We start from the raw sequence: 26,810 nt of genomic DNA, 5'->3' as shown, positions 1-26,810 counted from the left end.
CTCCGGTGGGTCTGGGGTTCGAGTCCCGCTTGAGGTGCCTTGTGCCGGACTGGCGTCTCGTCCTGGGTGTGTCCCCTCCCCCTTTAGCCTTACGCCCTGTGTTGCCGGGTAGGCTCCGGTTCCCCGCGACCCTGTATGGGACAAGCGGTGCTGAAAGTGTGTGTATTACACTGAAATTTCCATTAAAGATACTTTTCTGCAAATCGAGGTTAGCCTCTATAACATTAAAGAACAACTTAGAAAAAATTATTTTTCTTCGAAATATTATAATATGTTGTTATCACTGTTATCCATTAGAAAAAATAAAAACTTTTTATTTAGTACTTAATTTTAATTGAAACATTTTCTACGCAGAGACCATTTTTTTCCGACGAGAAATAGTGGTAATTCACCTAAACCTGAAAATAGCAGGAGTCAGCAAATTCTGTTTTGTGCTGCAAATAAGAAATGTCAAATTTCAGAAGTTCTTGTCTTCTCTCTTAAGACCTTTAATTTCCACTTGAAATGTTCAAGATCCTTGTACATCGTATAACGTGTTGACGAAGCGCGCAGCTCTCCGTTACTTAGTGAAACAATGTTGCACTACCGCGTGTGTCCTCAAGGTGGCTCAGGGGAGCGAAACAACGACCCACGTGATAAGTGAAGTATACTGAACGTTTACACCGGCAATACTAAATAGGCTTTACCGAAATCGAGCTTTTTAAAAGGCCATTTGAGGGAGATAAAGTTCCATTATAACTGTGTTCCTGTCCAAAGCAGTGGAAATCACTTTTGCAAACCACATTTAAGCATCTTTGGCAATTACTTTCCTTCCTGTCAAATTTGGCCTTCTCTTCTGTGCAGAAAGTCACCTGGAGAACAAATAGACCGGAAAGACAGAGCGCAAAATGCACGTTTACAGTGGCCTGTTATGAGGAATCACAGCTTTGTAAGACACCTCAGAATGTGAGCTCTTGTTCAGGGTCTGGCTATAAATAGTGTATCCAAAGATCACATGATGAGCATCAGACAGTGGTAGCTGGTTACTGCTGAAAGTTGGACCAGAGTTGTCTTCTTGTCTTGCCCTTGTAGTCTGGTGTATAATATGCTAAATTAATGTTTTCTGGCCTGGATCCTGCAACACCATTTCACCATAGTCCATACATCTTTTCAGGTCTTTTAACAAGTTTAGTCATTTACATTTATTACAAATGTAACATGAATTACATTTAATATATGTGTAAATGTTCATGTTCTATAACTTTTAGATCAAAACTGTTTAACAACGGATAAACTTTCATGCAGCTACTCATGTAATGTAAAAAAAAAAATTCGGAATGTGATTAGGAATTGTCGATATTTGGATAAACTTGTAATTTACGCCTTGTGTCTTCTTTCTTTATGTCCTTATAATTTATGTTATAGGCTGCTGGGAGGATTCACAGAGTAAGAATTTCATTGCATGGTGTAACAGACTGTTTACTGTACATATGACAATAAACTCTTGAATCTTCAATAAACCTTTATGCAGCTACTCCTGTGATGTAGATCGGTTCACAAGATGGACAAACTAATTGTGCTTTAAAATCACACGTCTGCATCTAAGTCCCTGCTAATGTGATGCACACATTATGTTTTCTATGAGATGTATGTTGCTTTAGAGAAAAGCGTCTGCTAAATGAATCTATGTAATTTCACTAACATTTTTTCTACAAAGCTACATACAATGTTAAATTACTTATCCATTTATACAGCTGGGTAATTTTACTTTTCCTTGCAAAAAAATAAAAACATTGCAGCAGTAAAGTATATTTACATTTATTCATTTTGCTGACACTTTTCTCCAAAGCAACTTAAGATGTTAATTTGCCTACAACTAGAGCTGGGTAATATTGATTGAACAATTTCAGGTACGTACTGTGCTCAAGGGTATAACAGTCAGAGATGAGATTTGAACCTGTTACTTTTGGGTCCAAAAACAGCAGCTTTAATAGCTAAATTATCAGCTGTGTTCGAAGATTGCATTGATGCTTTTTATTTTAAGCAGATGATTGTAAAACTGAGCTAAATTTATTGCATTTCTGTAACCTACTATGGGAGACCTGGTACCTGAGACAGAAGAAGACGGGTCATTCCTGATGTGGTCTCTAGATGTTGTGGGGAGAGGGGGTGATGCAAGCATAGTTTCACCATTAACACCAACAGACTCTCACATTCAGGGGTGCGGTGGTACAGCAGGTTTAACTGGGTCCTGCTCTTGGGGGGTCTAGGGTTCAAATCCTGCTTGGGGTGCCTTCCAATGGACTGTGCCCTATGTTGCTGGGTTAGGCTCTAGCTCACCATGACCCTGCTCAGGACAAGCAGCTTTAGACAATGTGTGCATGTGTCCACTCTCACATTAAACAAAACACATCAAGCCTCCACAGGGGTGCAACTAAAGTGCTCTGACAGGGTGGGAACTGTTCCTCCCTCTGAAGTAATATGCACAAGATTTGTTTAACTCCAACATTATGATGTCTAATTGATTTTTTTGTCTTGTTGAATTGTGGTAGGTAAATATAAAAAATGGATAATTGACCCTGAAATGTACTTTCATCAGTTTATTCAACAAATTTAAATTTCTGGCAAATATTAATAACTGCCTTTTACATCTGACAAATTTTGATATTGTAAAGAAAACAAGGTTAACAGATTTTTTTAAATTACATTATGGTTCTAAGCAATGTAGACTAGTTCATTGCTGCAGAAAAAGTGTTCTGCTGCACATCATTTCTACCAGTTTTCAATATGTGTGATCAGCATCAGAATGTTGAAAATGTTCAGCAGTAAAGGGAAGCAGCGTTCGGTACAGTGGTGCTCTCTGTGTCCGCAGAATGAATGACTGCAGCATTACAAGCTGTCAAATTCTGGCCTGGTTCTGGAATGCGGAGCTCTGCTATCATCTTTCAGCATCGACTTGTGCCATGCTGCCGCGATGCAGGCGGCTGCATGCATATGATCTTTCGGGGCTGTAGAGCCAAGGCACAAAGAGCCAAAGAGTTCCCCCATGTGAGTGGCTCACACATTAGCAGCTTTCTCATTCAAGTCCCACTTTCTGTATCTTTGAGAAGTGAGATGTTTAGTGCAGTTAGGATTCTGACCAGGCTGCCCGTTGTAAACCTGCATCACTGCTTTTACGTAAAAAGATTCCAGAAACCTACATCACTTGATAAAAACCTGCATTAAACTGTAAGCTCAGGACACTGTTTTGTTCATTTGTAACAGTTCGGTTTAGATCCAGAAATTGGATTATTTTATGAGCACAAATGTAAAATTAAGTTTTTTTGGTGCAAATTATTACAGAGCTATAATGTTTCAGCAGGCTTAACAGTGCATCAGAAATGAAGATTATACACATTTCTTTGCAATTTAGAATGAAGAATGTATATTTGTCCTGATGTTCACAGTACTAAATGGGAAATACGAGTGAACATGTATTATGACATAATCTGAGAAATTCCTCCATGAAGGTGATCATTTTCAAGATATGACTTCGATGACAGTTTAGGGGTTAAGGAAAGCATTGCTCATGTCTAAAGTGCTCAGTTCTCCTTCCATTCAAGCAGGGGCACAAGCAGTGGACCTCCAGCTTCGCTGTGAGGGAGACCTCAGAGTGACTCCTTTATTCTCTTTAGGCTCCTAATGCAGCCATGCAGCCATAGTTATGGCACAAGGTCACTGCAGGACACTGGCCTGCAAACCAGGTCAGGTCTCCTATGAGAGGAGTTTCATTGTACATTGCAACAAATTTAACTCAAGATTTACTATATTATATTATAATATACTATTATATTATATTATAGGGGTGCGGTGGCGCAGTGGGTTGGACCACAGTCCTGCTCTCTGGTGGGTCTGGGGTTTGAGTCCTGCTTGGGGTGCTTTGTGATGGACTGGTGTCCTGTCCTGGGTGTGTCCCCTCCCCTTTCAACCTTATGCCCTGTGTTACTGGGTAGGCTCTGGTTCCCCGCGACCCTGTATGGGATATGTGTGTGTATATTATATTATACTACTACTATAATATTATACTATTACTCTTTCAGGACTTGATGTTGTATTTGTACGGAATCAGTTACGGAGGCTCCATGAGAACATTAGGCCGCTGTTACTATATAAAGTTACTATAGACTGTAAACATTACATTTTGTTGATAGGTTAAACATATTTCTTTATTTTCATCATGTATGCGTGTATAATCCAGGGCAACGCATGCTACCTCATTTAAAAGTGCGTACAGGTTTTTTATATGGTTACACACTAAAGTACAAAGCAGTATAACTATGTATAGCGTGTATTTAGTTTACAACATGAACTAAATATGACTCATATGTTGCACTACTGATTCTTTTGCTTCAGAATTCATTCCTTTTCTCGATCACCGTAACACTACAGGGTATACTGCCTTTAAAATGACCTTGGTGGCGAGCTGCAGCGGCCGTTTCACGAAAAGGAAGCAGGAATATTTTGCATACAACTCATATTTATTCCCCCTACATTACTGGATGTGTAACTGGAGACACCAGCAACTTATTCTTTTATTATTGCTGTTACACAGAATTGTTCAGATTTGTCAAACAATATGGCTATGGAAATTATTTCTTCATAAAGGGACTAGAGCTTCAAAGTTTTTCAGTTAGTAGGTTGTTCAAGAAAATTGGCTGCGTTTCATTGCATGCAAACTCCACGCGCCGCAGTATTGCACAGTAATAACTTGTGCTATATTTTCTCTCGAGTTCGGAAATCATTCACGTCAGATATCGTCACAGGTATGCTCTGTTAATCTCCGCCCACATGCAGCCGGACAGCCAATGATGTGCCGAAGTCTAGGGTGCCGTTGGGTCTCGTGACCACAGCCGTCTTAAATCCTGACGGCTGCTGGGGGTTCGGCCATTTCGACTGGCTTGTCGTAGAGCCCGAAGAGCCCTAGTCAATCAGTGTGTCCTTCCCACCCGTGACAGCGCCACCTCTCCAACTACGCCGCACAATGAGTGAGACCGCGATTTCCTTCGCCAAGGACTTCCTGGCCGGCGGTATCGCTGCTGCTATTTCCAAGACAGCCGTCGCTCCCATCGAGAGAGTGAAGCTGCTCCTCCAGGTATGACTGACTGGCTGCCGAGCGGATTACTTTACACTCGCTGGCTCGCTTGAGTTTCACCTCGGACGGGTGTGTGTTGGCCAGCCCGCTGCTGCATTATGTCACAGTGGCCGCAGAGGCTGGTTTGTAATGCTCTTACTGAAGTAATTGTTCACACCTCGAGTGCTCTATTTGAGTTGATCGCGCTCGGCCTGTTGAGGCGACATGGAGCCGGGTTTCAGTACCCTTGAATCGGACATCCGAGGTTGTTCTTCTCGCGTGATACCGCGTTGTGCGGACGCCAGGGGTTGGCGCAACTGAGCACTGCAGTTTTTATGGCTTCAGACCCTCGTTTAACCAGTTGAGTTTATTATGTGCACATTTGCAATGGCTCGGCTCCGATGATGGCGATGATGCCAAGGTCGCGGCAAGGGGAGGCCGCGCGCGGTCCGTGGGCCTCCTCGGCTCCAGGAAGTCGGTTGGTCGTCGGTGAGTCAGTGAGGCGCGCGCGAACTCAAGACTGGCCTCTTTCTGTCTGTTCGCCGCTGAGCCGCTTTCTGCTGCATTCTGCCTCTTCTCTAAAGCACAAGACAAGTATTAATAATTTTTAACACGAAGCGCACCCACTCAGTCGAAGACAAATCGCGGAGAATCCCGAGTGACCCGCAACCCGTTGTCTTCCTTCGTACTGAAAGAATCGGCGGCGATCGCATTGAGCGCCTTTTTCCCAGCGCCCTGACTGATTTCGAAAAACTGTTGACTCTTAAAATGCGTTTTGTTTTGTGCAAGTATTTTATTGCTTTTCTCATTGTGTCAGTTGGGTTTATTGAATGCGAGTCAAGCACTGCCGTTATGTTTCACTGTCACTTATTCTACTTTATTTGTATTTGACTAATGATTATATATAATCATAGTGGCAGTGGAAGATTTGCTCTGTACAGACAAGTTATCGTGAGTGTCTCAAAGATCATCAGGGAGTGTTAAATTGGACATCTTCAATCAGAATTGCCCTCTGGCTTTGCTCCCCTGGGTGTGGTTATGTAATGTGCAGAAGGGGTTTGCGGAGATCTGCCTTGTTTTCTCACTGCTGTCTTTTTTTTTTTTTCTTCTTTTTCTTTTCTCCACAGGTCCAACATGCAAGCAAACAGATCACAGCCGACAAACACTACAAGGGCATCATTGACTGCGTGGTCCGCATTCCCAAGGAGCAAGGCTTCCTGTCCTTCTGGAGAGGAAACCTGGCCAATGTCATCAGGTACTTCCCCACGCAGGCCCTCAACTTTGCCTTCAAAGACAAGTACAAGAAGGTCTTCTTGGATGGAGTTGACAAGCGCACCCAGTTCTGGAGATACTTTGCCGGCAATCTGGCCTCCGGTGGCGCTGCTGGTGCCACGTCTTTGTGCTTCGTGTACCCTCTCGACTTCGCCAGAACCCGTCTGGCGGCCGACGTCGGCAAGGGAGGTCACGAGAGAGAGTTCACCGGTCTCGGCAACTGCCTGGTGAAGATCTTCAGGTCTGATGGCCTGAAGGGCTTATACCAGGGCTTCAATGTCTCAGTCCAGGGCATCATCATCTACAGAGCTGCTTACTTTGGCATCTACGACACAGCTAAAGGTATATATGTACTGTTTTGCTGTACTTTGACTTTTCATGTCCTTGTCTTTTTGTGATCATTCTTGAAGTACTTCGCATTTTATGTGGCTTTTAAATGTGCTGTTTCAGCAGTAGGTCAGTTTTGATTAGACATGCCTTTCCTTCTCAAAGGGTTTAAGAGTGAAGTCTCATACTAGGCTGCTTTATTACACTCAATCCAAAAACTGTTAATCTTTATTTGGCCACCATGTCAGAACTGTTAACTTTTAGCCACCTGATTAAACTGAATGGGAATTAATTTTGTTTCCATTTAGGCATGCTACCAGATCCCAAGAACACCCACATTGTGATTAGCTGGATGATTGCTCAGACTGTCACTGCTGTTGCTGGTTTAACATCCTACCCCTTCGACACTGTCCGACGTCGCATGATGATGCAGTCTGGCCGTAAAGGAGGTACCCTATTTGATGTCTTAAGATGCGTTGAGCTTGTCTCATTTAGTCTGCGCTAAGTGTCAACATTGTTCTTATCAGAAATAAAGGTTTTGCTCTATTATAAGGTCTATGTAAAGCTTGGTGTCCCTGTCAGTTGTTGATAGGTTTACGCCTGTTTAGCTGATATGGGCAGAATTACTGAATGTTGCTGAATTGTTTGTTTCAAATTGCTTTCTAATGCTTCTGCCTTCGCTTTTCAGCGGACATCATGTACAGTGGCACAATTGACTGCTGGAGGAAGATTGCCCGTGATGAGGGAACCAAAGCCTTCTTCAAGGGAGCTTGGTCTAATGTTCTCAGAGGCATGGGTGGTGCCTTTGTGCTCGTCCTGTATGATGAGCTGAAGAAGTTCATCTAAACTATTTTAGACACGTTTTGCGAAATGGTAAATGTAACATATCTTGTACATTTGGAAGAACTGTCAAATTCCGCCTTATTTATAGGGACCAACTAGTATTCAGTACTAGTTGTACTGGGGAATAAATTGTGTGGTTTTTCGGTTTGTCCCCTTCTCTCCTTTCATCGGTGTCATTCCCATAATAAAGAAACCAAACTGAGGACTCGCTCTACCTGTCATCCAGCCGGTCTGTTTTTAATTAATAAATGCAACCTATTGAACAAATACCCATAAGCATGTGTCTTTTTTTTTTTTTTTTTTTTTTTTTTGAAAACCTCAACCATTATCAAACAGTATGTAAACATGTTGAGGAGCTAGCATTTACTATCACCTTGATTATGTTGGCCTTAATGTTACTAATGTTTACTTTTGTGAATGGAAGTTATCCTTTTCCCTCCCATGTGATGGTTCAGCTGTTGCCCTGAATGCCGGAGTTGTAAAGTGATCTAGTGTCTCCCTAATGGTTGAGGTTGGGTTATAGCCAGAATAAGCTCCAAGTAAATCTGAGACCAAATGGTCATTGGGTGGCCGTTTTACTAAAGTGTAAATTAAACAGGGTCTTAGAGTGGCTTTTATATGGTTTATCAATGGCCTGTTGAAAAGAGTACTTGTCTTTAGCTCTGATGTAATAGCAGGGAACTAACCTGTATGATGTGACATTCTTGAATGAATGTCCTTTGGAAGAATGGAAGCTGTGGATTATCGTGTGCGTGAAGTGGATTACGCTTACCCAAGTATATTTAGAAGCCTTATCTTCTCCTGGCTTGTGTGGTTAGTGCAGTACTATAGTGATTCTTTAACCTTCAGCTGACATGTATCGGTCATCGGTGTGGCCTGCCCATTAAGCCCTCCTGCCCTATATAGGCAGAGATTTAATGCTTGCATGCAAATGTACTGGCTGTATTGATCAACTAGTCAGGCTCTTGTTGCTCTGACCTTTATGTTCGTGAGAGCCAAATCCAGGAACAGGTTTTTTCCAATGTATAAAATGATCTTTATGTGCTGGGAAAGGTTATTTTGTACACTTTTGCAACATCAGGCTTGTGGCAGTTGAGTCCAGTCTTAGCGCTGAATGTTAAATCAAAGTCCATGCAGAACATAAAGGCACTACACACAAACTGTTGAAGGGCTGAATATTTGAAACAATATTTTTCTAAGCAGGATAAACTTGGCAAGACATGGTCAAAAATTATTTTGTGTATTTTGTATAAAGCAACTGAAGTTATTAAAATGTTACAGGTAATGGACACACCTTTATAACCAAAGGATAAATGATTCTCAGGGTTTGATCAGCAAATTGGGGAAAAGCTAGTCTTATTATTCATTTACATTTATTTAGCAGATGCTTTTCTCCAAAAGTAACTTCCAATGAACTCTGTGTAGTGTTATCAGCCCAAACACCTTATTCACCAAGGTGACTTACACCGCTAGATACACTACTTGCACTGGGTCACTGATCCATACATCAGTGGAACACACTGTTGGGACACGTATTGGGAAACTTGGAGCCTGTGTAATGTAATGATGGTTCTTATATTCACAACCCACGTGCATCATTACTACACAACCATTCATTTATTCATTCATTCATCGATTGTCCCATGCAGAGTCGTGTTCCATAGCCTGTCCCGGGAGCAGAGGTCGCGAAGCCCAGTAACCCTGGAGAGGACCGCAGGGCAACCGCACTCAGTCATTCACTCACACATACAGTACACACAAAAGGCGGACAATTTAGAGACAATACAGCACGTGCAAAATAATTTAATTAAAAAAAAACTTGCATCTAAGACTTTTAATTTTCACAAGTAATTTAATTTACTTTACATTTAATTTAACACAAATCCTGCATGCGTTGTAACGGGTCTTTCGAACGATTACTCAACAATGAGAAGGGCGAGCGCAGCTATAGAGTTTCATAACAAGCGCAACCGGTCGCGGTGACGTCATTACACGTCATAAGGGGCGTCACCCTGGATCTGCGGTGGGCGGCCGCGACCGGCTTCTCGAGGAGTGGAAATTCCATTCATATGACACCGGTACACGTGAGCGTTAATGCAATGCTTAAATAAACCGCCAGATAAATGTGTGATCCGAGTGACCAGCTTGGAACAAAATGGAGGAGAAAAGTCGGGAAGAGCAAATGATTCGAAATGCTAAATGGAGTGTATCCACACGCTGGTTTAATAAAATAGGTGGGTGATATTAAGTCCCACACACAGCCACAGCTGCTGTTGAGCAGCAGAAGCAAGAAATTTTTCTCAATCATAAAATGATTGGGAATATACCCCAGCCAGTACAAACAATACGTTAACGTTACCTTATTTGTTTAGAACATCTGGTTATACGAGGACGAAACAGAATCGATGGTTACTGAGGTTAAACCACGTAAACCGTTTACCTTTTTCATGCGCCTCGGTACAGCTGGTTCCATTTGTGCCCGCGGTTTTATAGGCACGTAAAGGTTCGCACGGAAGTGGTGTGTGTGTGTATGTGTGTGCGTGTGTGAGCGCGTCACTTTGAACACTGCGTACCCTTAAATGGAATTCTGCTCAAATCAGCATAAAGGGTACAGTAGGGCGCGGAGTGAACGGTCTTACACTGCCCCTGTGTGGCAGAAACATCTCAACACAGGAGAAAATGAGCGCACAGGCAGACAGAACTAAAGAAAAAACAGAACAGACAAATCAGCTGAATACCAAAGGGAAATATTATAGACAAATGATTACACTATAGAAAAATGTGAATATTACAGAATATTAACTCAGAATATTAGAGACAAAGCAAAATAGTAGACAACTGAATATTGTTTAAAGTACAACAGACATGTGAATGTGAATACAACAGATAAATGAGAATATTACAGAAAAAAAGAACATGACAGACAAATTACAACACTACAGATAAGCAGGAATACTTCAGATAAATGAGAACAGTACAGAAAATGAGAATACTGCAGACAAATGAGAAAAAACTATAAATGATTTAGGAGGCAGTAGGGAAATGAGAATTATGAGAGTACTACATTGTCTCAAAACAATAAATTCCTTGTGCTATATATATATATATATATATATAAAATGCTCAGTCAGTTATTAATTTGTATTCTACAGAATTCACATGCATTAAATTTGTACCATTTTGCTTTATGTACTGCAACTGTGTATTTAAATTCTCCCTTTTATAAGCATCATTTAAGAATCTTGATGACACTCTCAGATGGTTTGTGAAAAAACACTGAAAAGTCTATTAAGTACTGGATGAATGGGTGTTAAATGTCTCAAAGCTGTTCAGCATGAAGTTTATACCATTTGTTCATACACACACACAGACACAGTTTCAGAACCACTTGTCCAATACAGGGTCGCGGGGAACCGGAACCTAACCCGGCAATTCAGGGCGTAAGGCTGGAAGGGGAGGGGGGACACCCAGGACAGGACGCCAGTCCGTCGCAAGGCACCCCAAAAGTGGGACTCAAACCCCAGACCCAACGGAGGGCAGTACCCGGTCCAACCCACTGCGCTACCACGCTACTGTGCCCCCCTCCATTTGTTCATAGTTTACCTCTATTTATAGTTTACAAGGTCAGTACTAAACCAGTTCGGTCAAATTCCGTCTGTGCGCGTGTGCGTGTCCTTTTTGAGCCCTGGCTTCACCTGCTAAAATGAAACTGTGGCTGTTAAGGGTGACTGCTTTCACCACTACGTTCATCACTTTCAACCACTCTGGACTCGTTCAACCTGTTTCAAAATGACTTCGTAAAGCCACACTGAGTGCCACTGACACTGAGTGCCTGATACCGCCTGGATCCAAAACCAGTTTCTCAACACTAATAATTCCCATCCACAGAAAGGCCACTTATAAAATGCATTATTACCTTGAGGAACTGACAGGTTTTACTTATGTATATAGGAACCTGAGAGTACTTGCATGGTCTGCTTAATGTAATTGCTATTTTTTGCACTCGCCCGTCGATAAAACCCTTACTCATCAGCCACACGCACTTCTCTTAATAAGCCAAATGAACTTTGTCTTGTAAGAAGACCATTCATTATAGGGACACAACTGTCTAGTCTTCGATGCACATTAATTGTGACACAGTGGAGAAGTTGCAAAGATTTGGGGCCCAAGAAAATGAAGAAATGGTCACTGTACAGTAGTGTCTCTGTACTACTGTTCTAGTATAAGGGATTTGCAGACGGGCCAAGAAGGTATAGACGGAATAATATAGCTGGACAACACAGAGGTCAATGTCACTACCCGGAGCAGCACAATTGGAACAATGTTGCCACCTGCTGGCAGTTCGATTAATGTTTTTCAACGAGTCCTTTATTAAACACGGATCATGAACCAGATTAAAAAAGGGTATCTCTCATGTGTCCACTATCACTTCTACTCGCCCAGAGCACTTTTTTTTTTTTTTTTCAAGGAGACTTAACTGATACACAAGCGTGTTATTAATAGAGCTTTTCCGAATTCCAGTTTGGCTGAAATAACGTGTTATTCTTAGCAAAACTTTAACATATAAGGCCCAGCTGGGCCGAACACACAATAGCTGGAAGATGAATGTTCTCTCTGGCTGTAGAACTCGTAGGAAAATACCGAATTAACACCCACAATATAATGTCATTCGTTCTTATATCTGCTTCAAATGTCTAAAACGCTTAGCCTAGGAGTGACAGGAATGAGGAAAACACTGCAGTCATAACTGGTCTGTTAGATATGTATTTACCTCAGTATCTGCAGAAAGTAATATTGAGCTAAGAACATTTAAAAGATCTGAGCTGACAGTGAAAAGAACTGCAGAATTTCCACTGCATTCAAAAAAATTTGTGTTTTAGAAGCAATAAACATTGCTACATTTCATTGACTTGGTTTATGTTTTACATATTACAGTAATTTTAATGTCTGAAACTTTGACGTGTTTTAAGTCATACATGATACATCCTTCCCTTCGAGTTGGACAGACAGACAGAGGCGTCAGAGATAGATAGATAGATAGATAGATAGATAGATAGATAGATAGATAGTCTCCTCAGTTTCTTACAACTCCGATACTGTAAGGAAAAATGTAACATAAAATATTCACGAGAAAATGTATATATAATAAAATTATAAATCAATGACATATGTCGATCAAAAATACAGAGTTTTATTAAAACCATGCCATTTTTGCAGTGTATAAGGACGGTACGTTAAAGAAAGCTTGTGAAATTACAAATGAAAACCATTAGTAAATATTAAACGCCCTTGACGTAAGAGAGACTCGGTGACGTCGATCACCTTGTTTCTCCTCCCGCCGGAGGTGCTGCGGTCCTGAAACCTTCGCGAGTCACTCCGACTTGGGCGAACAGCACGCGGAAGGATACGTCTCTGTGTGGTTCGGCTCTCGGCGTGATCGAGCGATACGCCGTCGCTTTACAATCAGGAAGTGAAAATTATATGTTTCAGTTTTCTTTTTTGTTTTAGCTGAACGCGATGTCAACTCCTGCTAGACGACGTTTGATGCGAGATTTCAAACGGTGAGCTTCGTCGGGGAAGGGGCAGCCGGGCGTTATCGAGCGTTTTTTTAGCCCAAGCAGTGCGAAACATGGCGACTTTTTAAAATGTACACAGACTGTGGTGCGACGCTACGCCAGTTGCGCAGCGTGAGCCGCCGCCGGAAGTATAGTGGCTGCGCGGAGAATTTGGCGTAAGGCGCTCCGAGAATCGCGGTCGGGTCTAGTGACAGGCTTTTCTGACAAGGACTCTGTGTGTTTGCGTGATGTTTCCAGGCTTCAGGAGGATCCCCCGGCAGGAGTGAGCGGAGCCCCGTCGGAAAACAACATCATGGTGTGGAACGCAGTCATTTTTGGGTGAGTATCCGGCCGCCGGCGCGTTGCAAGTTCCAGTGTCCCCTCCTCGGCTCATTCGCAGCCCTGCTGCTGTGTGTTGTGTGTCAGTAGCCGGCGGTGGAGAAAATTCCCTTTGTCCCAGGCAGGACTAAACTAAACTTTAGTCTAAAGTTTGTCGGGAGTTGGAAAAACGTGTCTTCTCAAGGCAGAAACCGCTTACCGTTTTGTCCTGAAGAACCCAGAAATATTTAAAGTTTGAAAAAAGGTAGACATGGACAGTCCCCACGGTTTTGTTCACCTCACCTATGCTGTCTTGAAAATGGAGAAAAATGGAGAAAATGTCCCTGGTTTCCATGAGGACTTTATTATACGTCACAACGGGTGCGCGCGCGCTGTCACTCTCATGATTTTCTGTTAAAATGTGGGTATTTCGGTACTACTCAGTTTTTCTACGGCCACGTGTAATTTGCAATGAACTCAATAAGGAACCAGAATGAAGGATGTTGAGGGAGAGCTATGACCGTATCTGCCATTAAACACTCAATGTTAATTTAGATGATTTTAATTCCTTTTTTCCTCTTCACTTTGCAGCCCTGAGGGGACGCCTTTCGAAGATGGTGAGTTTTGTCTTCTGTGTTGTTCTCCTTCGTTTACGTTAGGTCTGCATGAAGTGGCTTTCTGTAGCTTGCATCCATGTGGTACGATGCAAGATCGTGAGCCGAGATCAGCGACGGACGGTTGGTTTCTTAGTGGTTTATCTGGTGCAGTGAGCAATAACCCAGAGCAAAAGTAGAGCGCTGTTGTACTTGTGGGCTCGAGATGAATAGAATAATAAATCATGGGCCGTGTTTGGCAGGCCAGCAGGCCGTGTGGGCGGAATGGCGAGTATCGTCTCGTGTTGACCGGAGGCCAGGTGGTACCCGTTCTCAGCGCTGGAGGCCAACGCGGTGACTGGCCGGGACCCTAATCCCCTGTGATTTCATCAGATTAAGTTGACCACAAGCCATGACTGAGCTCTTTTGGGATTTCTAAGGGACAGGATCGCTTGGCTGTTCAGCCAACGTAAAGAAGCTTAGGTAGCAACAATTGACAACTCGCTACTTATGTGGTTCTGAGTTAATCATATTTGGATCTCTGAAGGAGAACACCCAGCTGGGTATCATTCCCGGTTATTCTGAAAAACTCAATGGTAGTGATGCTCTAGAAATGTACAGCTATCATCTGGGACATGCTGTCTTGTACATCTGAAGGGTATGATTTGCTCTGCGGAAGAATATGTTGCTAATGTCATTTTGTAGTATCACTTGTTTTTGTTTATGAAAGCTGCGGCATTCTGTTAGTCCACAGTAGTGTACAGAATGTAATGTTCTGTACAAGAAGGATATATAAATAGGCAGGCACGCTGCATCTAGTATGTCTATATTTATGTCTTGGGTTGTTCCGGTGCCTTATTACAATGGAAATTTAAACTTATGTATCATAGTGTGTCTGTAGTGGCTCCTTGGCCAGCTGGCATTTGTCCTCCATGGCCTGTAACTGTACGAGCCTTCTGGAAATTTGCAGCGCGACCATCACGATTCATGCTGTAGAGAAGCAGCTTTATGAGGGGGATGAAAGTCATGGGCTTGGTGGCATGGGGGATGCAGTGGCCATGAGTCTTGTGGCCAGATCGGTGCCACAGTATTCCTACATGAGTCATCTGCCATCTGCACCTCTGTCTACCTGCCTGTTTGTCACAAGCACATTGGATTGTTTGTGGGTAATTGAGTAGTGCTAGTCTTATAGCTACCGGTTATGTGTTGGACTCTTCACATGATGGAGCTGAGACTATCTGGAATGAATTTACAGGCTGAACACTTTGGTTTATTATTATATGCATCTTCTTCTTCAGAAGTGTGTGAATTCTCCTGCCTTCTTGTAAGATAAACTACTGTATGGGTAATGGAATGTAATGTAAATAAAAGAATAGAACCACTAAGGGAAACTAACATATTTACGCCAAGGATTTGCATTTTACTTTCATTCTGCTATTATATTTCTTTACATTCTTGTAATTTCAAGTACTGAGTCAGTTTTACTTCTTTTTCAGGAACCTTCAAACTTACAATAGAATTCACAGAAGAATACCCAAATAAGCCTCCTACTGTTCGTTTTGTCTCCAAAATGTTTCACCCAAATGGTGAGTGTGTGCGTTCAGTACTTCCTGTATTTTTCATTGGCTTTGGTAGTTTTTTCTTTTTCTGTTTGACAAATTTTATCACACAGATTATGATGCCCATCTGACCTTAGCACGTCACAATACATAAGATAAAATACTGTATAGGATAATGTAAGCCTTTGGAGGTTTCCACTGAACTTTACCTCTTTGAATTTTAAGTGTTAGGGAAGCATATTCAGATGTGATTTTTTTTTTTTTTTTTTTTTTTTTTTTCCCCCTTCTTCTCCCCCCAGTCTATGCAGACGGTAGTATATGTTTGGACATTCTGCAGAATCGCTGGAGTCCAACATATGATGTATCTTCAATCTTAACATCTATACAGGTATGAAAAATCCATACATTCATCCATTTTCAATAACCACTTCACCTGATCAGGGTCATGGTGATCCAGAGCCTATCCTGGAAGCATTGGGTACATAGCTAGGGGGAATACCCTGGAAGGGAACTGTCTATTATGGGATAGTGACCCATGCATAAACTTTCTCATTCAAAGTACAATTTAGAGTGAACAGTCCAACTCAACTGCATGTCTCTGGATTGTTGGAGGTTACTAGAGCACCTGGAGGAAACCCATGCAGACACAGTATACGTGCAAACTCCACACAGACTGAGTAAGGGTCAATCCCACAGATTCTTGGACTACCCAGGAGCTGGGGGGTGGCAGCACTACTCGCTGCACCTCTGTGCCAGTGTGCAAAATCTTTTGAACAAATGAAACAACCCATCTATTAGTAACATAAAGGGTAGGCAGTAATTTTTTCCTCTTCAACTCCAAATAATCAGTACTTTAATATATTCTAGAAGTTTACTCTAACTGAAACTACAAAAAATTATGAATAGTAGTTCTTATATGTGATATTCTGTGGGAGTTGTTGTTTGTGTTAAATTTATTAAAACCAGGTATGGGCACTTGGGTCAACAAGTAGCATTGTGGTTAGGGCTGTCACCTTCCAATCAAAGGGCCTAGGCTTGAATCCCGGATTGCTGCAGTACTCTTGACTCAGGAACTAACCCTCAATTGGTGCAATAAAACCAACTCAGCTGTATAAATGGATAAATTGTTGCAAGTAGTTGACTATACAAATTGTGCAGTGTAAGTTGATTTGTGTGTATGGTTTTGACAGTGTGTTCTTGTAATATCCTCCCTTGGCTCCTGTTGCGTAGTCGTTGCTGGATGAACCAAACCCCAACAGCCCAGCGAACAGCCAGGCGGCCCAGCTTTATCAGGAGAACAAGCGCGAGTACGAGAAGCGGGTTTCCGCCATTGTGGAACAGAGCTGGCGCGACTGTTGACCCAGAGCCACTCACCACAAGGACACTGCCCAGCCTCAAGTCAAGAGAGCAGAGAGAAGAAAAAAATGCATCATCTTTTTGGGAAACATTAGCAAAATAATACACATCAGCATTTTTTTGAACCATGGATATCTCCCTCCCCTAGCATCGTCCTTTCTGTAACCGTTGCAAGGTAGAGTGCTGTTGTGCTGTGGTCACCTGCTCCCCCCATCACGCAGATTCCTTCTCCTGGATAAAGCACCTTCGTTTGATGTAAATGTACCTTGTACTTGGGTTACTGACCAGCGTCTGTCTTTTACTGCTTGATGAACCCCTCCCCCCCTGCAAGTTTTTAAACTTCTTTTGGTTTTTAACTTAACTATGGCACCTTGCCGTTTTCTTCCCAGTGTTAAGCTCAGCCACACAGTAAGACTCAACTGTTTTGTCTGCATTTGTTTGCAGATGGACATTTCTGCTGGGGGGTTTGTTTTGTATGTGGCTTTCCATGATTTAAGACTGGATTTTACTTTTTAATTTTTAAAGAAGACTGAAACCTTCACATAATAATGGATTTTTTTTTTTTCCCCCTCCCCCTCTATAAGAAACTTATTTCTTGGATGAAATGCCCACCTTGTTCTTTCGACACGGTCTCTTTGAAGTCGGTGTCTCTGATGCCACACTTTATTTTCCGAATGTTTCACTTTTATGTCAAGCCACATCCTTCACTTTTTCACAAAGTTTTTCTGGACCAGGGGTACAAGAGCTCATCCACACATTGTTCTGATTTTGCATACTGTATGGAATAGAATAAACCATTGTCAAAAGTCATCAATGCAAACAGTTTAACCTGACAATGATTTATTTTATTTGCTCCATTTTTCTTTAGGTGTGTTTTGTATGAGTAGCTGCTGTGTATGCAAGAAACTTGCATACTCATACACTGTTTTTGGTGGACTTGTGCAGCAGAAGTTTGAGTCTTTAAGGATGATTCACTGTAGGATAACTGCTGGCATCTGTCAGCATTTCCTGTGAATAGTAGAAGTCTCGGTACTTAATGGCTAATCCTAAATTTCTGAGGCTGCACCAATGGCTTAATACTTGACTGCAGTCAGTAAGGTTAGATTATTTCCTGTAGGAGTTTTTTGTGCATCACATCCCTCTAAACCTTGCCTTTAACCAGACTTGTGTAAAAATGGAACTGTGGTCAAAAGCAATGAAGTGTGTGTTTTTCTCTCTCCTCACCCCCTCCCCCATTTTTTTGTTGGATCCAGGTGCATGGTTTGCTTGTTGGATTTATGCTTTTCAGTCCAAGTGCCAGCTGTTTTTTTTTCCTGAAGGGAAGAGAAATCTAGGGTCAGGTCCATCCAGCTGGCCAAAGCTTTATGAATGCTGGTTTTATTACTGTGTGAGTGACCAGAGCCTCATTTTTACCTCTTTTGGGGCATTTTTTTTTTTTTAAATCTGAATTGCCTGAGTGACAATAAGACTTTGCATTAGTAACCCATGTAAAAACTGTACATTTGTTCAGTTCTTGTAAATAAAAAAGTTTAATTGCAAATTTGTGAAACCCACTATGTGTATCATTTCCGTTAGATACATTTTCCCAAGAATGCAGGTTTTCTCTGAATAGTAGAACCCTACCATGGTTCAGGGTTATGATGGCAGTACCCATCTCTTGGGTCAAAACACCTGAGGGGATCAGACAAATTTAGCCAATAATTCAAATTAATTCACCAATAAATCAATGCTACTGTCCTTCCTGCTCTTAAAAGACATTACACCATCACACCAACACCCCCTCCATAACACCCTTACTGAGCAACTACATTCACAAGCTGTTTGTCATGCCTAAAGCACGCCAGAGGGTGCAAACCCAGAGTGTCCTCCACTCGACACAAAACTTTCTGCAAGAGCACAAGGTAAGAGACAATACTGGACTTAAAGTGCCTATAAGTATGTGTTATAATTTGGCTATTTTGGGTATACCTGAACTAGCTGATGAAGATCCTGAGCAAACTGTGAGAAACTTCCTAAAGCAACAGAATTGCATTGCATTAGACAGGAAAATAGGCCCATGACCTTCACTTGTCAAATATGAACACCCCTAACAAGAAGAAATTGAGTAGGGAAGGTGCTAAAATGAATAAACTTAATTGAATGATCCATTTCCAAAAGAGATGGGAGAGTACACATACACATTGTCAGACTGCTTGTCCCAAGCAGGGTCGTAGCGAAGCGGAGCCTAACCCGGCAACACAGGGCACAAGGCTGGAGGGCAACGCACCCAGGAGGGGATGCTAGTCTTTTGCAGGGCACCCCCAGCAGGATTTGAACCCCAGACCCACCAGAGAGCAAGACCCAGGCAAACCTACTGTGCCACCATGCTCCCCCATGGGAGAGTAGAAAAATCCCTTTTCCCATCCAAAAGGAATTGATAGTCTATGCAAATAAGCTGTGGTCAAAAGGTCTGCTTTCCTCCTTTCTTCCCCCATCTTGCTTTTTTCTTCTTTAATATTAATTTTAAACTGTTAAATTCTTTAGAATTAGATTAATTTAGAATTTTAATTGTTAAATCCATTAAATACTTTATTGCTGCCATGACACAACTTTGTTAGATATTGAACTCATGTACTTGATTCTTTCGGCCAGCTTTCCTTTTTCATGTAGCTGCCTTTCCCGAATTCTCCTTGCACTGTTTTAGTATGTCACTATTTGCATTTCTTGAACACATAGACTATAGAAATGCACAAAAGAACTTATAATTACTTTCACATACATGCCCAACTCTTTTCTTTCTCTCCTTGTCTTTTTCTATTTATCTTATCTCTCCAACAGTTATTGTCTGAATATGCTCAATATTTCTTTGTCCCTCTCTCTTTTTACTTTAAAAAAGGGGGTTCTGCAGAGCAGACAAGGAATAAACTAGCAGTTCTCCGATTTCCCAGAAAGAGGCTCCTCCTGTGTCACATTGGTAACACGTGTCCGGTGATGTCGGGCCTCCCTATTTAGCACACTGTAATTTATTACTCCACTCAAGAGCCCACAAACCGGTCCTCACACATTAGAGCGCTTGGTGGAACCACTGTCGAGAATGCTGGGAAATGGCCTGTAAATTCTCAGCTAAGGTCGCTCACTCTCTGGTCTGGTCTGTCTACTATCTATTGACACATGCAAACACACAAAGTACACTGTGCTCAGTGTAATCATGCTTTGTGGTTTGATGACGTTCAACCGCACAAGAAAACATGAACAGGATTACACACTGCCGAAGTCACATTTGCCACCTACATTTCATATTTACATTTATTAATTTAGCAGATGCTTTTCTCCAAAGTGACTTCCAGTGAACACTGTACACAGTGGATCAGCCCACACCTTACTCAGCAAGGTGACCCGATGAATAACAATGGCACATATACTGCTTGTATCAACCACATACCCCTTTCTCTCCGTTTCACACTCATACTCACACACTATGGGTGATTCAGAGTGAACAAGCCATTCGAACTGCATGTCTTTTGAATGTGGGAGGAAACCGGAGCACCCAGATGAAATCCACACAAAGAACATAAAATAAAAATGACAATTTGCTATTTAGCGGTTACACAAATTCATGAGAAAACCCACTGAAACTCAAAAACCACTTAAGATGAGTTTTGCAGCTGTCTTCCTGTAAAGTTCTGACTGAGGATTAACTGTTTGTTACAACTTCTGCATTTTAGCACACAAAAAACAGTTCTTACAATAAAACAATACAAATCAAACTAATTTAAAACATAACCAACTTATAACAAATATTGAAGAAATTTGAAAAAATATGAAAACATGAACAAAAGGGATGTGTTGTAAAATCTTCACATGTATTAATTTATCAAATGTCATTCTCCAAGACTTTTTTTTTTTTTAAAATGTTTGTACACCAAGCTACTTCATCCTTTCATGCATTAAGAACAGGGCTTTGAACTCTACATCCCAATGTATATATTATACACTACTATAAGTGCCCATTACCGACCCTTGTAAATTTCTCCGTTTATCAGTGTAGGAAGACACCAAATGCAAAGAGAGTGGAGATTCGTGTAGTAATTTGTGTTATCACTGCATACCTAGTACATTCTAATAAAATACAAAATGCCACACAGAAAACAGCAGCATCTCACATATTTAAGCATGAACGAGAATCAGGACACCTTCCCCTTAAGTCAGTGGGCAGCTTGAGGTTTCACCAGCTCGTATCTCCCTACTTGGCCATCTTGCAGCAGTTGGTCAATGAGCTGTTCTTTCTGCACCTTGCGGCTCACGATGAGGAATCGCTGCATGCCCTGGCCGTAAGATTTGCTGCGCAGGCCATACTTCTGGGACACCTGGTGGATCTGCTTGCGCTCGTCATTAGTGAGCTCTGTGGAGAAGCGCAGTTCATCCTGTCGGTCCGAGCAGGCGTAGTTGCGAATCATGTCCTCCAGGCCCTTCTTGCTTAGCTGGTGTCCCAGCTTGCCTGTGTCCAGCCCGAGGCCTTCTCTGGCAAACTGCTCCTTCACCATGATGGGCTCTGCGATACCCTCCCCCACTCGGCCCAGCCCGCCACCAGTCCAGCCCATTTTGCGAAGGAGCCGATTCCCAATATTGTCCTCCTTTATCTCCTGCCGTAACTGCTGTATTTTTGCACGGCCAGCGATCTGGTCGCGGGAAATGGCATCGCCGTTGTCCTTGCGCAGGTTCGACTTCACTACAGCATGGGTCTGCCTCAGCTTCACCAGAGCGGCCTCTGCAGCAATGTGCTTCACGTTCTTTTTGGGCCCCACACCCTCTGCTACATACCGATCGTCCAAGTAAACCTCGCACTTCCAGCGCTGGTGTGGCAGCAGCATGAACCTAAAGCTGGCTGCCACTTTGTTGAACTGTGCCGTATCATTGATGATGCAGATGGCATTGTCAGAGTTCTCCAAGATAACCAGTTCATTAAAGTCCTTCTTGCCACCCTGTTGACCGTAAGTCTGCTCAAAGGAGCAGTGGTTGTAATTGCTGTTCTGCAGCTTAGCTGCTTGGTTCACGCGCAGCTTTCTGAGTGCCTCCTCCGCAGCTGCATGCTTGGACATCTTCTTGGTGCCCACAGCCTGAGCCACCAGTTCGTCCTGCACATACACGCTGCACTGCCAGAGGCCTCGGTTAAGCAGAAGCTCAAACTTGTAATCAATCTTCATCCGACTGAAGGCTGCTGAGTTGTTGAGGATGCAGATGGCATCCTGTGCATTCTCCACAACTGTGAAATCCGTCCAGCACTTGCGGCGGCTTGGCTCACGCTGGCCTCCGGCGCTCTGTGACTGCTTGTACTCAGGGCTCCACAGGGCTGGTACCAGCGGCGGTGTGGGCAAGTGTACCTGGCACACCACCAGCTCATTGATGTACGTGTACTTGTGCCTACGCTGCACCACCCGCACTTCCACCGGCTTCACGAAGAGCTTGACGGCCTGCTCCGAGGCCCGGTCCCTGGCTCCATTTTTACTGCCCGAGTATCCAGTAGCCAGGTACACGCACTGGATGCGCAGCTCACAGGCGTAGCCATCACCGGGCACCTTCTTGTTTTTCGGTAGGTCACTGGGTGGAATGTCCTTCATATTGACATATACATACTCCGGGTTGGTCCTGCAGGCCTGGATACTGCGGCTCAGGATTAAGCTGTAGTTTAGCGTGCCCTGGCTGCTCATGGACGCCGAGTCCTGCACTTGGGCAGCCATGGTAGAAGACAATCTGGCAATAAGTTTCTGTTTTTCTTGTAGCGTGGCTGGAGAAACAGGCCTGGGCTCACTGCAGCCCTGCTCTGTGGAAGCTCTGCCATGAACTACTCTGTCATCATCTTTGCCACACAAACCTCTATCCTTGTGTCCTAATCCCCGACGTACAACGTTCTGTCCCCTGGACTGCTCCACTTCCACTCTGCTGGAACCTAACTGCTCACTTTCTTCCAAGTCGTTGGCCCAGGGATCAAACACATACGGTGTGGCATTCTGCAGGAAATTCACAGTGGCAGAAGACCCCGCAGTGGAGCCATACACCCCGGTACAGTCCCTTGGAGAACTTTCCAAGTGGGAATCATTGAAGTCCCGAGGAGCTGCGGTGCATTTGTCTTCATTCTCCTTCTCATCTCTGCTACCGCTCACAAAACGCACCGGTTCAAACCGTGGCCGGGGATTGAACTTTGTCACGGTTCTCTTCCCAGGCTCTGGTATTAGAACAGAAAGCAGAGAAATTACACAGCTGTTGAAATTACATTGAAAATGCCTGCTACGCATGGTACGAGTCAAATGTTTGAGCGCATGTACTGGAGAATACTTGATCTGGAAAAGAGTCAACATATCCTCCCAACTCTTAGGCAGCCATTCCCAGAGATGTACGACTTTTTGTGTGTGTGCATATACGAAAACAGTATATATGCATACACATACATATACAGGGGTCAGTTGTTTACCAGGTGCCAGATGAATAGAGTCTGACTTACCGGCATCAGGTGACCTCGCTCTCTTCTTGCCTTCAGTACCCGGGACCAGCTCAAAGGAGGGTAGCTCGCCAACATCAATGCCTTCTGCCATTTCCAGAACCTTCTGCATGAGCTCTGTGCCATACCTTCAGTGACAGAACAAAGTTTAAAGAATTTTTTTTACATTCATAATAAGGAAAAAGCCAAAATTAGCTGTAGCTTGGAAGGTCAACTTCACCAAGTAACAAAACACATGATTTACAGTGTAACATACATGCAATACAGTTACATACTCAGCATACCTCTACAGTAAATTACATTTAAGATGCCATATCACAGTTATTATTTTAAAAAGCCAAGAGTTGACACAGCTACCACCACCAGACACGTCAGGAGAGGATCGCGGCGGTGAAATCTTGGGTGAAATAATAACCTCAGTTTGTTTATTTATGCATGATTTATTTTTTACGTGACATTATTGTTTGGTTATTCGCGACAAGTATGTGTACGAGTATTGTATTTGCGTTTCGCACCTGCACCCCAGGAAGACGTGGTTCACCCACACCATAGAGAGAGACAGTAGCTGCTCCGTCTTCTTCTTGTCGTTCGCCTCGTACTCCGGAAGATGCCTCGCGAGGAACTGCCGCCGCGCGGCCCACTGCTTCTCGCTCTCGGTGTGCTGCCGGAACTCGTCCACGCGCATGGGCCGCTCCTGCGCGTCGAGCTCGTGCTCTTCTCCGCCTGCAACAGACGTCGCCATCATTCCTCTTCCTTAAGCACGGCCGGAGGTCTTCGCAAAGCAATGTGGGTAGTAATGGGTTTTTTTTTTTTCGCTGTGCATTCTGGGTATTGTACTTCGCACGGTATTATGGGTATTAATGTTCTTCGCAATGTAAGTTTTTTTCGGGGGGGTATTTATTTTAATTAAAACACATTTATTCATTTAGCTGACGTTTTTATTTAAGCGACTTACAACTATTTGCTCATTATACAGCTGGGTAGTTTTACCAGAATAATTTTTAAGTAAGCACCTTAACAGGCTACTGCTGTAGTGCTGGTGCGACTTCTGGGAGGGAGCAACTGTAACCACTACCAGCTGTCCTATAGCGTTAGTTTATTAAATTAAAAAAAAAATGAAATAAATATATTTTAAACGGGAGGCACGGTGGCGCAGCGGGTTTGGCCGGGGCCTGTGGGTGGGTGGATCTGGGGTTCGAGTCCTGCTTGGGGTGCCTTGCGGTGGGCTGGCGTCCCATCCGGCCCGGGGATGTGTCCCCTCCTTTGACCCTGTGCCCTGTGTGGCCGGGTTAGGTTCCGGTTCGCCACAACCCTTCTCGGGACAAGCAGTTGTAGACAATGATTGTGTGTGTGTGTGTATTTTAAACACAGTTGTTGATGCCATGGAGTCAAGCTTCACCCATAGCGACCACCCATGTCGTTTCCATGGCCAGGGAGGAACAGAAGTGGGTTGCCAGTGGCAGAGCCTTCTAAGTGCTTAACAACAGGCAGGGACGGACTGGGAGTAAAAAACGGCCCTGGATTTTCCCCCAAATAGGCCCCACCACAACTACAAACAGCCGCTACTATCTCACAATATTACAGCAGTCGATGTATCCCATTTATGGCAAATAACATCACAAAACCCATGGTGACTGAAATAAATTTATTATTGTATGAACTAAAATACTTGAAATCTACATAAAAAGAGCAGAACGCAAAAATGTATAATATGACATATAATGATAAACATAAACCCAGAATCTAGAAACCTGAAACAACAGAACTATTCTACAATTTGAGTATTCATATGTCTGTGTGTGTGTGTGTGTCCCTGAATAAGCAAATGAATACTGATAAGTTGATTTCAGATAAGTCTCAGTATAACATGTCACTTAATATTAAACCAATCCTAAATTACTTTTAGATTACTTATATATTCTTATAACACTTTGAATGTTATGTAAAGCAAACATTGTTTTAGGTTTATTTTCAAACAAAATGGTTGTCTGCGTGATGTTATCTCAATCTTGGGGAGAATTATAGCTTATTTTTTGCTATAATTTCATCTGTAGATAACGTGAGAGCACCTGATTGTTCAAACTGACACATAGCACCGTTAGAACTGTTAAATTCTGTTTGTTTTGGTGTGAGTTCGTGACCAGTTCGTGGGCAATTTAAAACAGGATGAAGGGGTGTGAATTTGGATTGGCTCAGTTAGCCTACATGCCACGATCAAAATAATATTGTTTTGGCGTTTACTGTTGCCACGCAACAGCGAAAGTCATGCTGCAGCCAAGCTGAGTGAGAGTGACCATGTGTGCACAAATTATTTGCAAACTCGCTCATTCTCATGTTACATCATGTTAATCGGAGCAATCACCTTAGGCTACTTTATTTACTCTATTTTCTAACTCAGTAGCAATGTAACCCGTTGTAGAATCTCTGTGTCTCTTTATGAATGAATGGAATATTCACGTCAGACAATGCAGAGTGATAAATAGCAGCGAACGTTCGGACTAGGGATGTCCTGGGATTTTACTATAGTGCTGTTCATAGGCTACATGCTCTATAGTGAAAGAGGCAGGCAAAGGTAACCTGATGTAACTGTCCTGACAGGCGATTCACCAGAACCATTGGCTCAGGAGCAACTGCTGCTGTCTCTCCCTCATCAGGCTCAAGGTTAGGGCTACTGCTGCCTGCAGTTGCACTGCTGCTGGCAACACTATTGCCAAACATCTCTGTTATTTTTTTGCATTTTGTAGCGTCGGTCTCCAAGGACTTCGCTTTTTTTTTCTTTTAGCTTCTCCAAACCGCCTTTATCTTTACGTTTTTTGCTTGTCATCATGAGCCCGCTCTCCTTTGCGTCAGTTTCGGTTTATTATAAGCAAAAAAAGATTACATTAGCGCCCCCTTTTGTCGACACTTTTTCTTTGATGATGAACCAGCCAGGCCGACGGCCGTTCTGGACTTCTCCAGAAAGTCCGCCCCTGACAACAGGCAACAACAAATGGGAATAGATAGATAGATTTAATATGTCTTGTGGATATCAAAATCACCTGGGGGGGGTGACACCCATGAAAATATCGAGAAAACATGAAAGCTCCACTGGGACACATTTGAACCCACGTCTGACCCCACAGCCCAGGAACCTCAGCTCAAACCTGGAAAAATTTACAAGAAAAATGTCTGTCTGATATGACTGTAATTCTGGATATCATTCTCAGATTATTTTCACTTCCCCCTTGTGCATCCTTCAGCGATTAATACCACAGTGAAAGGTGTAATAAATTCCGCTCTCTGGGGCGGATATACAGTGACTAGTACTGTGTGACGGAACAGAAACGTATGGAAATTTCGACCTACTTTGCATTGACCCTTCCGACGTTATTGCTCTGCTTCCTAAGGAACGCCGCCTCGCGCCGCTACTCACCCCCCCTCCCC

The 26,810-nt window shown here is 43.0% G+C and overlaps 3 protein-coding genes across 4 annotated transcripts; 2 read left to right on the top strand and 1 right to left on the bottom strand.

The window, feature by feature from the left end:
- The first annotated feature begins 4,885 nt into the window (after positions 1-4,885).
- Positions 4,886-7,800, top strand: LOC108930987 (ADP/ATP translocase 2). The gene is made up of 4 exons (XM_018746525.1): positions 4,886-5,110; positions 6,217-6,703; positions 6,997-7,137; positions 7,377-7,800. Exons 1-4 carry the CDS (start codon positions 5,000-5,002, stop codon positions 7,532-7,534), a joined length of 897 nt encoding a protein of 298 aa, XP_018602041.1. The 5' UTR covers positions 4,886-4,999; the 3' UTR covers positions 7,535-7,800.
- A 5,069-nt stretch (positions 7,801-12,869) lies between these two features.
- LOC108930992 (ubiquitin-conjugating enzyme E2 A) lies at positions 12,870-17,431 on the top strand. The gene is made up of 6 exons (XM_018746530.1): positions 12,870-13,092; positions 13,345-13,425; positions 13,996-14,021; positions 15,494-15,583; positions 15,856-15,944; positions 16,787-17,431. The coding sequence occupies exons 1-6, from the start codon at positions 13,049-13,051 to the stop codon at positions 16,913-16,915; spliced, it is 459 nt and encodes a 152-aa protein (XP_018602046.1). The 5' UTR covers positions 12,870-13,048; the 3' UTR covers positions 16,916-17,431.
- A 1,950-nt stretch (positions 17,432-19,381) lies between these two features.
- LOC108931003 (NF-kappa-B-repressing factor-like) lies at positions 19,382-26,776 on the bottom strand. Of its 2 annotated transcripts, XM_029257736.1 has the most exons (4): positions 26,733-26,776; positions 23,903-24,110; positions 23,391-23,515; positions 19,382-23,114 (listed from the first exon to the last, which is right to left on the bottom strand). In XM_029257736.1, exons 1-4 carry the CDS (start codon positions 26,737-26,739, stop codon positions 21,097-21,099), a joined length of 2,358 nt encoding a protein of 785 aa, XP_029113569.1. In that variant the 5' UTR covers positions 26,740-26,776; the 3' UTR covers positions 19,382-21,096. The 2 variants fall into 2 exon arrangements, with proteins under 2 accessions (XP_029113569.1, XP_018602067.2); XM_018746551.2 differs by lacking the exon at positions 26,733-26,776 and having other exon boundaries at positions 23,903-24,154.
- Between the last annotated feature and the right edge of the window lie 34 nt (positions 26,777-26,810).

Source organism: Scleropages formosus, chromosome 14 (assembly GCF_900964775.1).
Source record: "Scleropages formosus chromosome 14, fSclFor1.1, whole genome shotgun sequence".
Classification (NCBI taxonomy): Eukaryota; Metazoa; Chordata; class Actinopteri; order Osteoglossiformes; family Osteoglossidae; genus Scleropages; species Scleropages formosus.
Note: the sequence above shows the minus strand (reverse complement) of the source record. Positions and strands in the feature narration are given on the sequence as shown.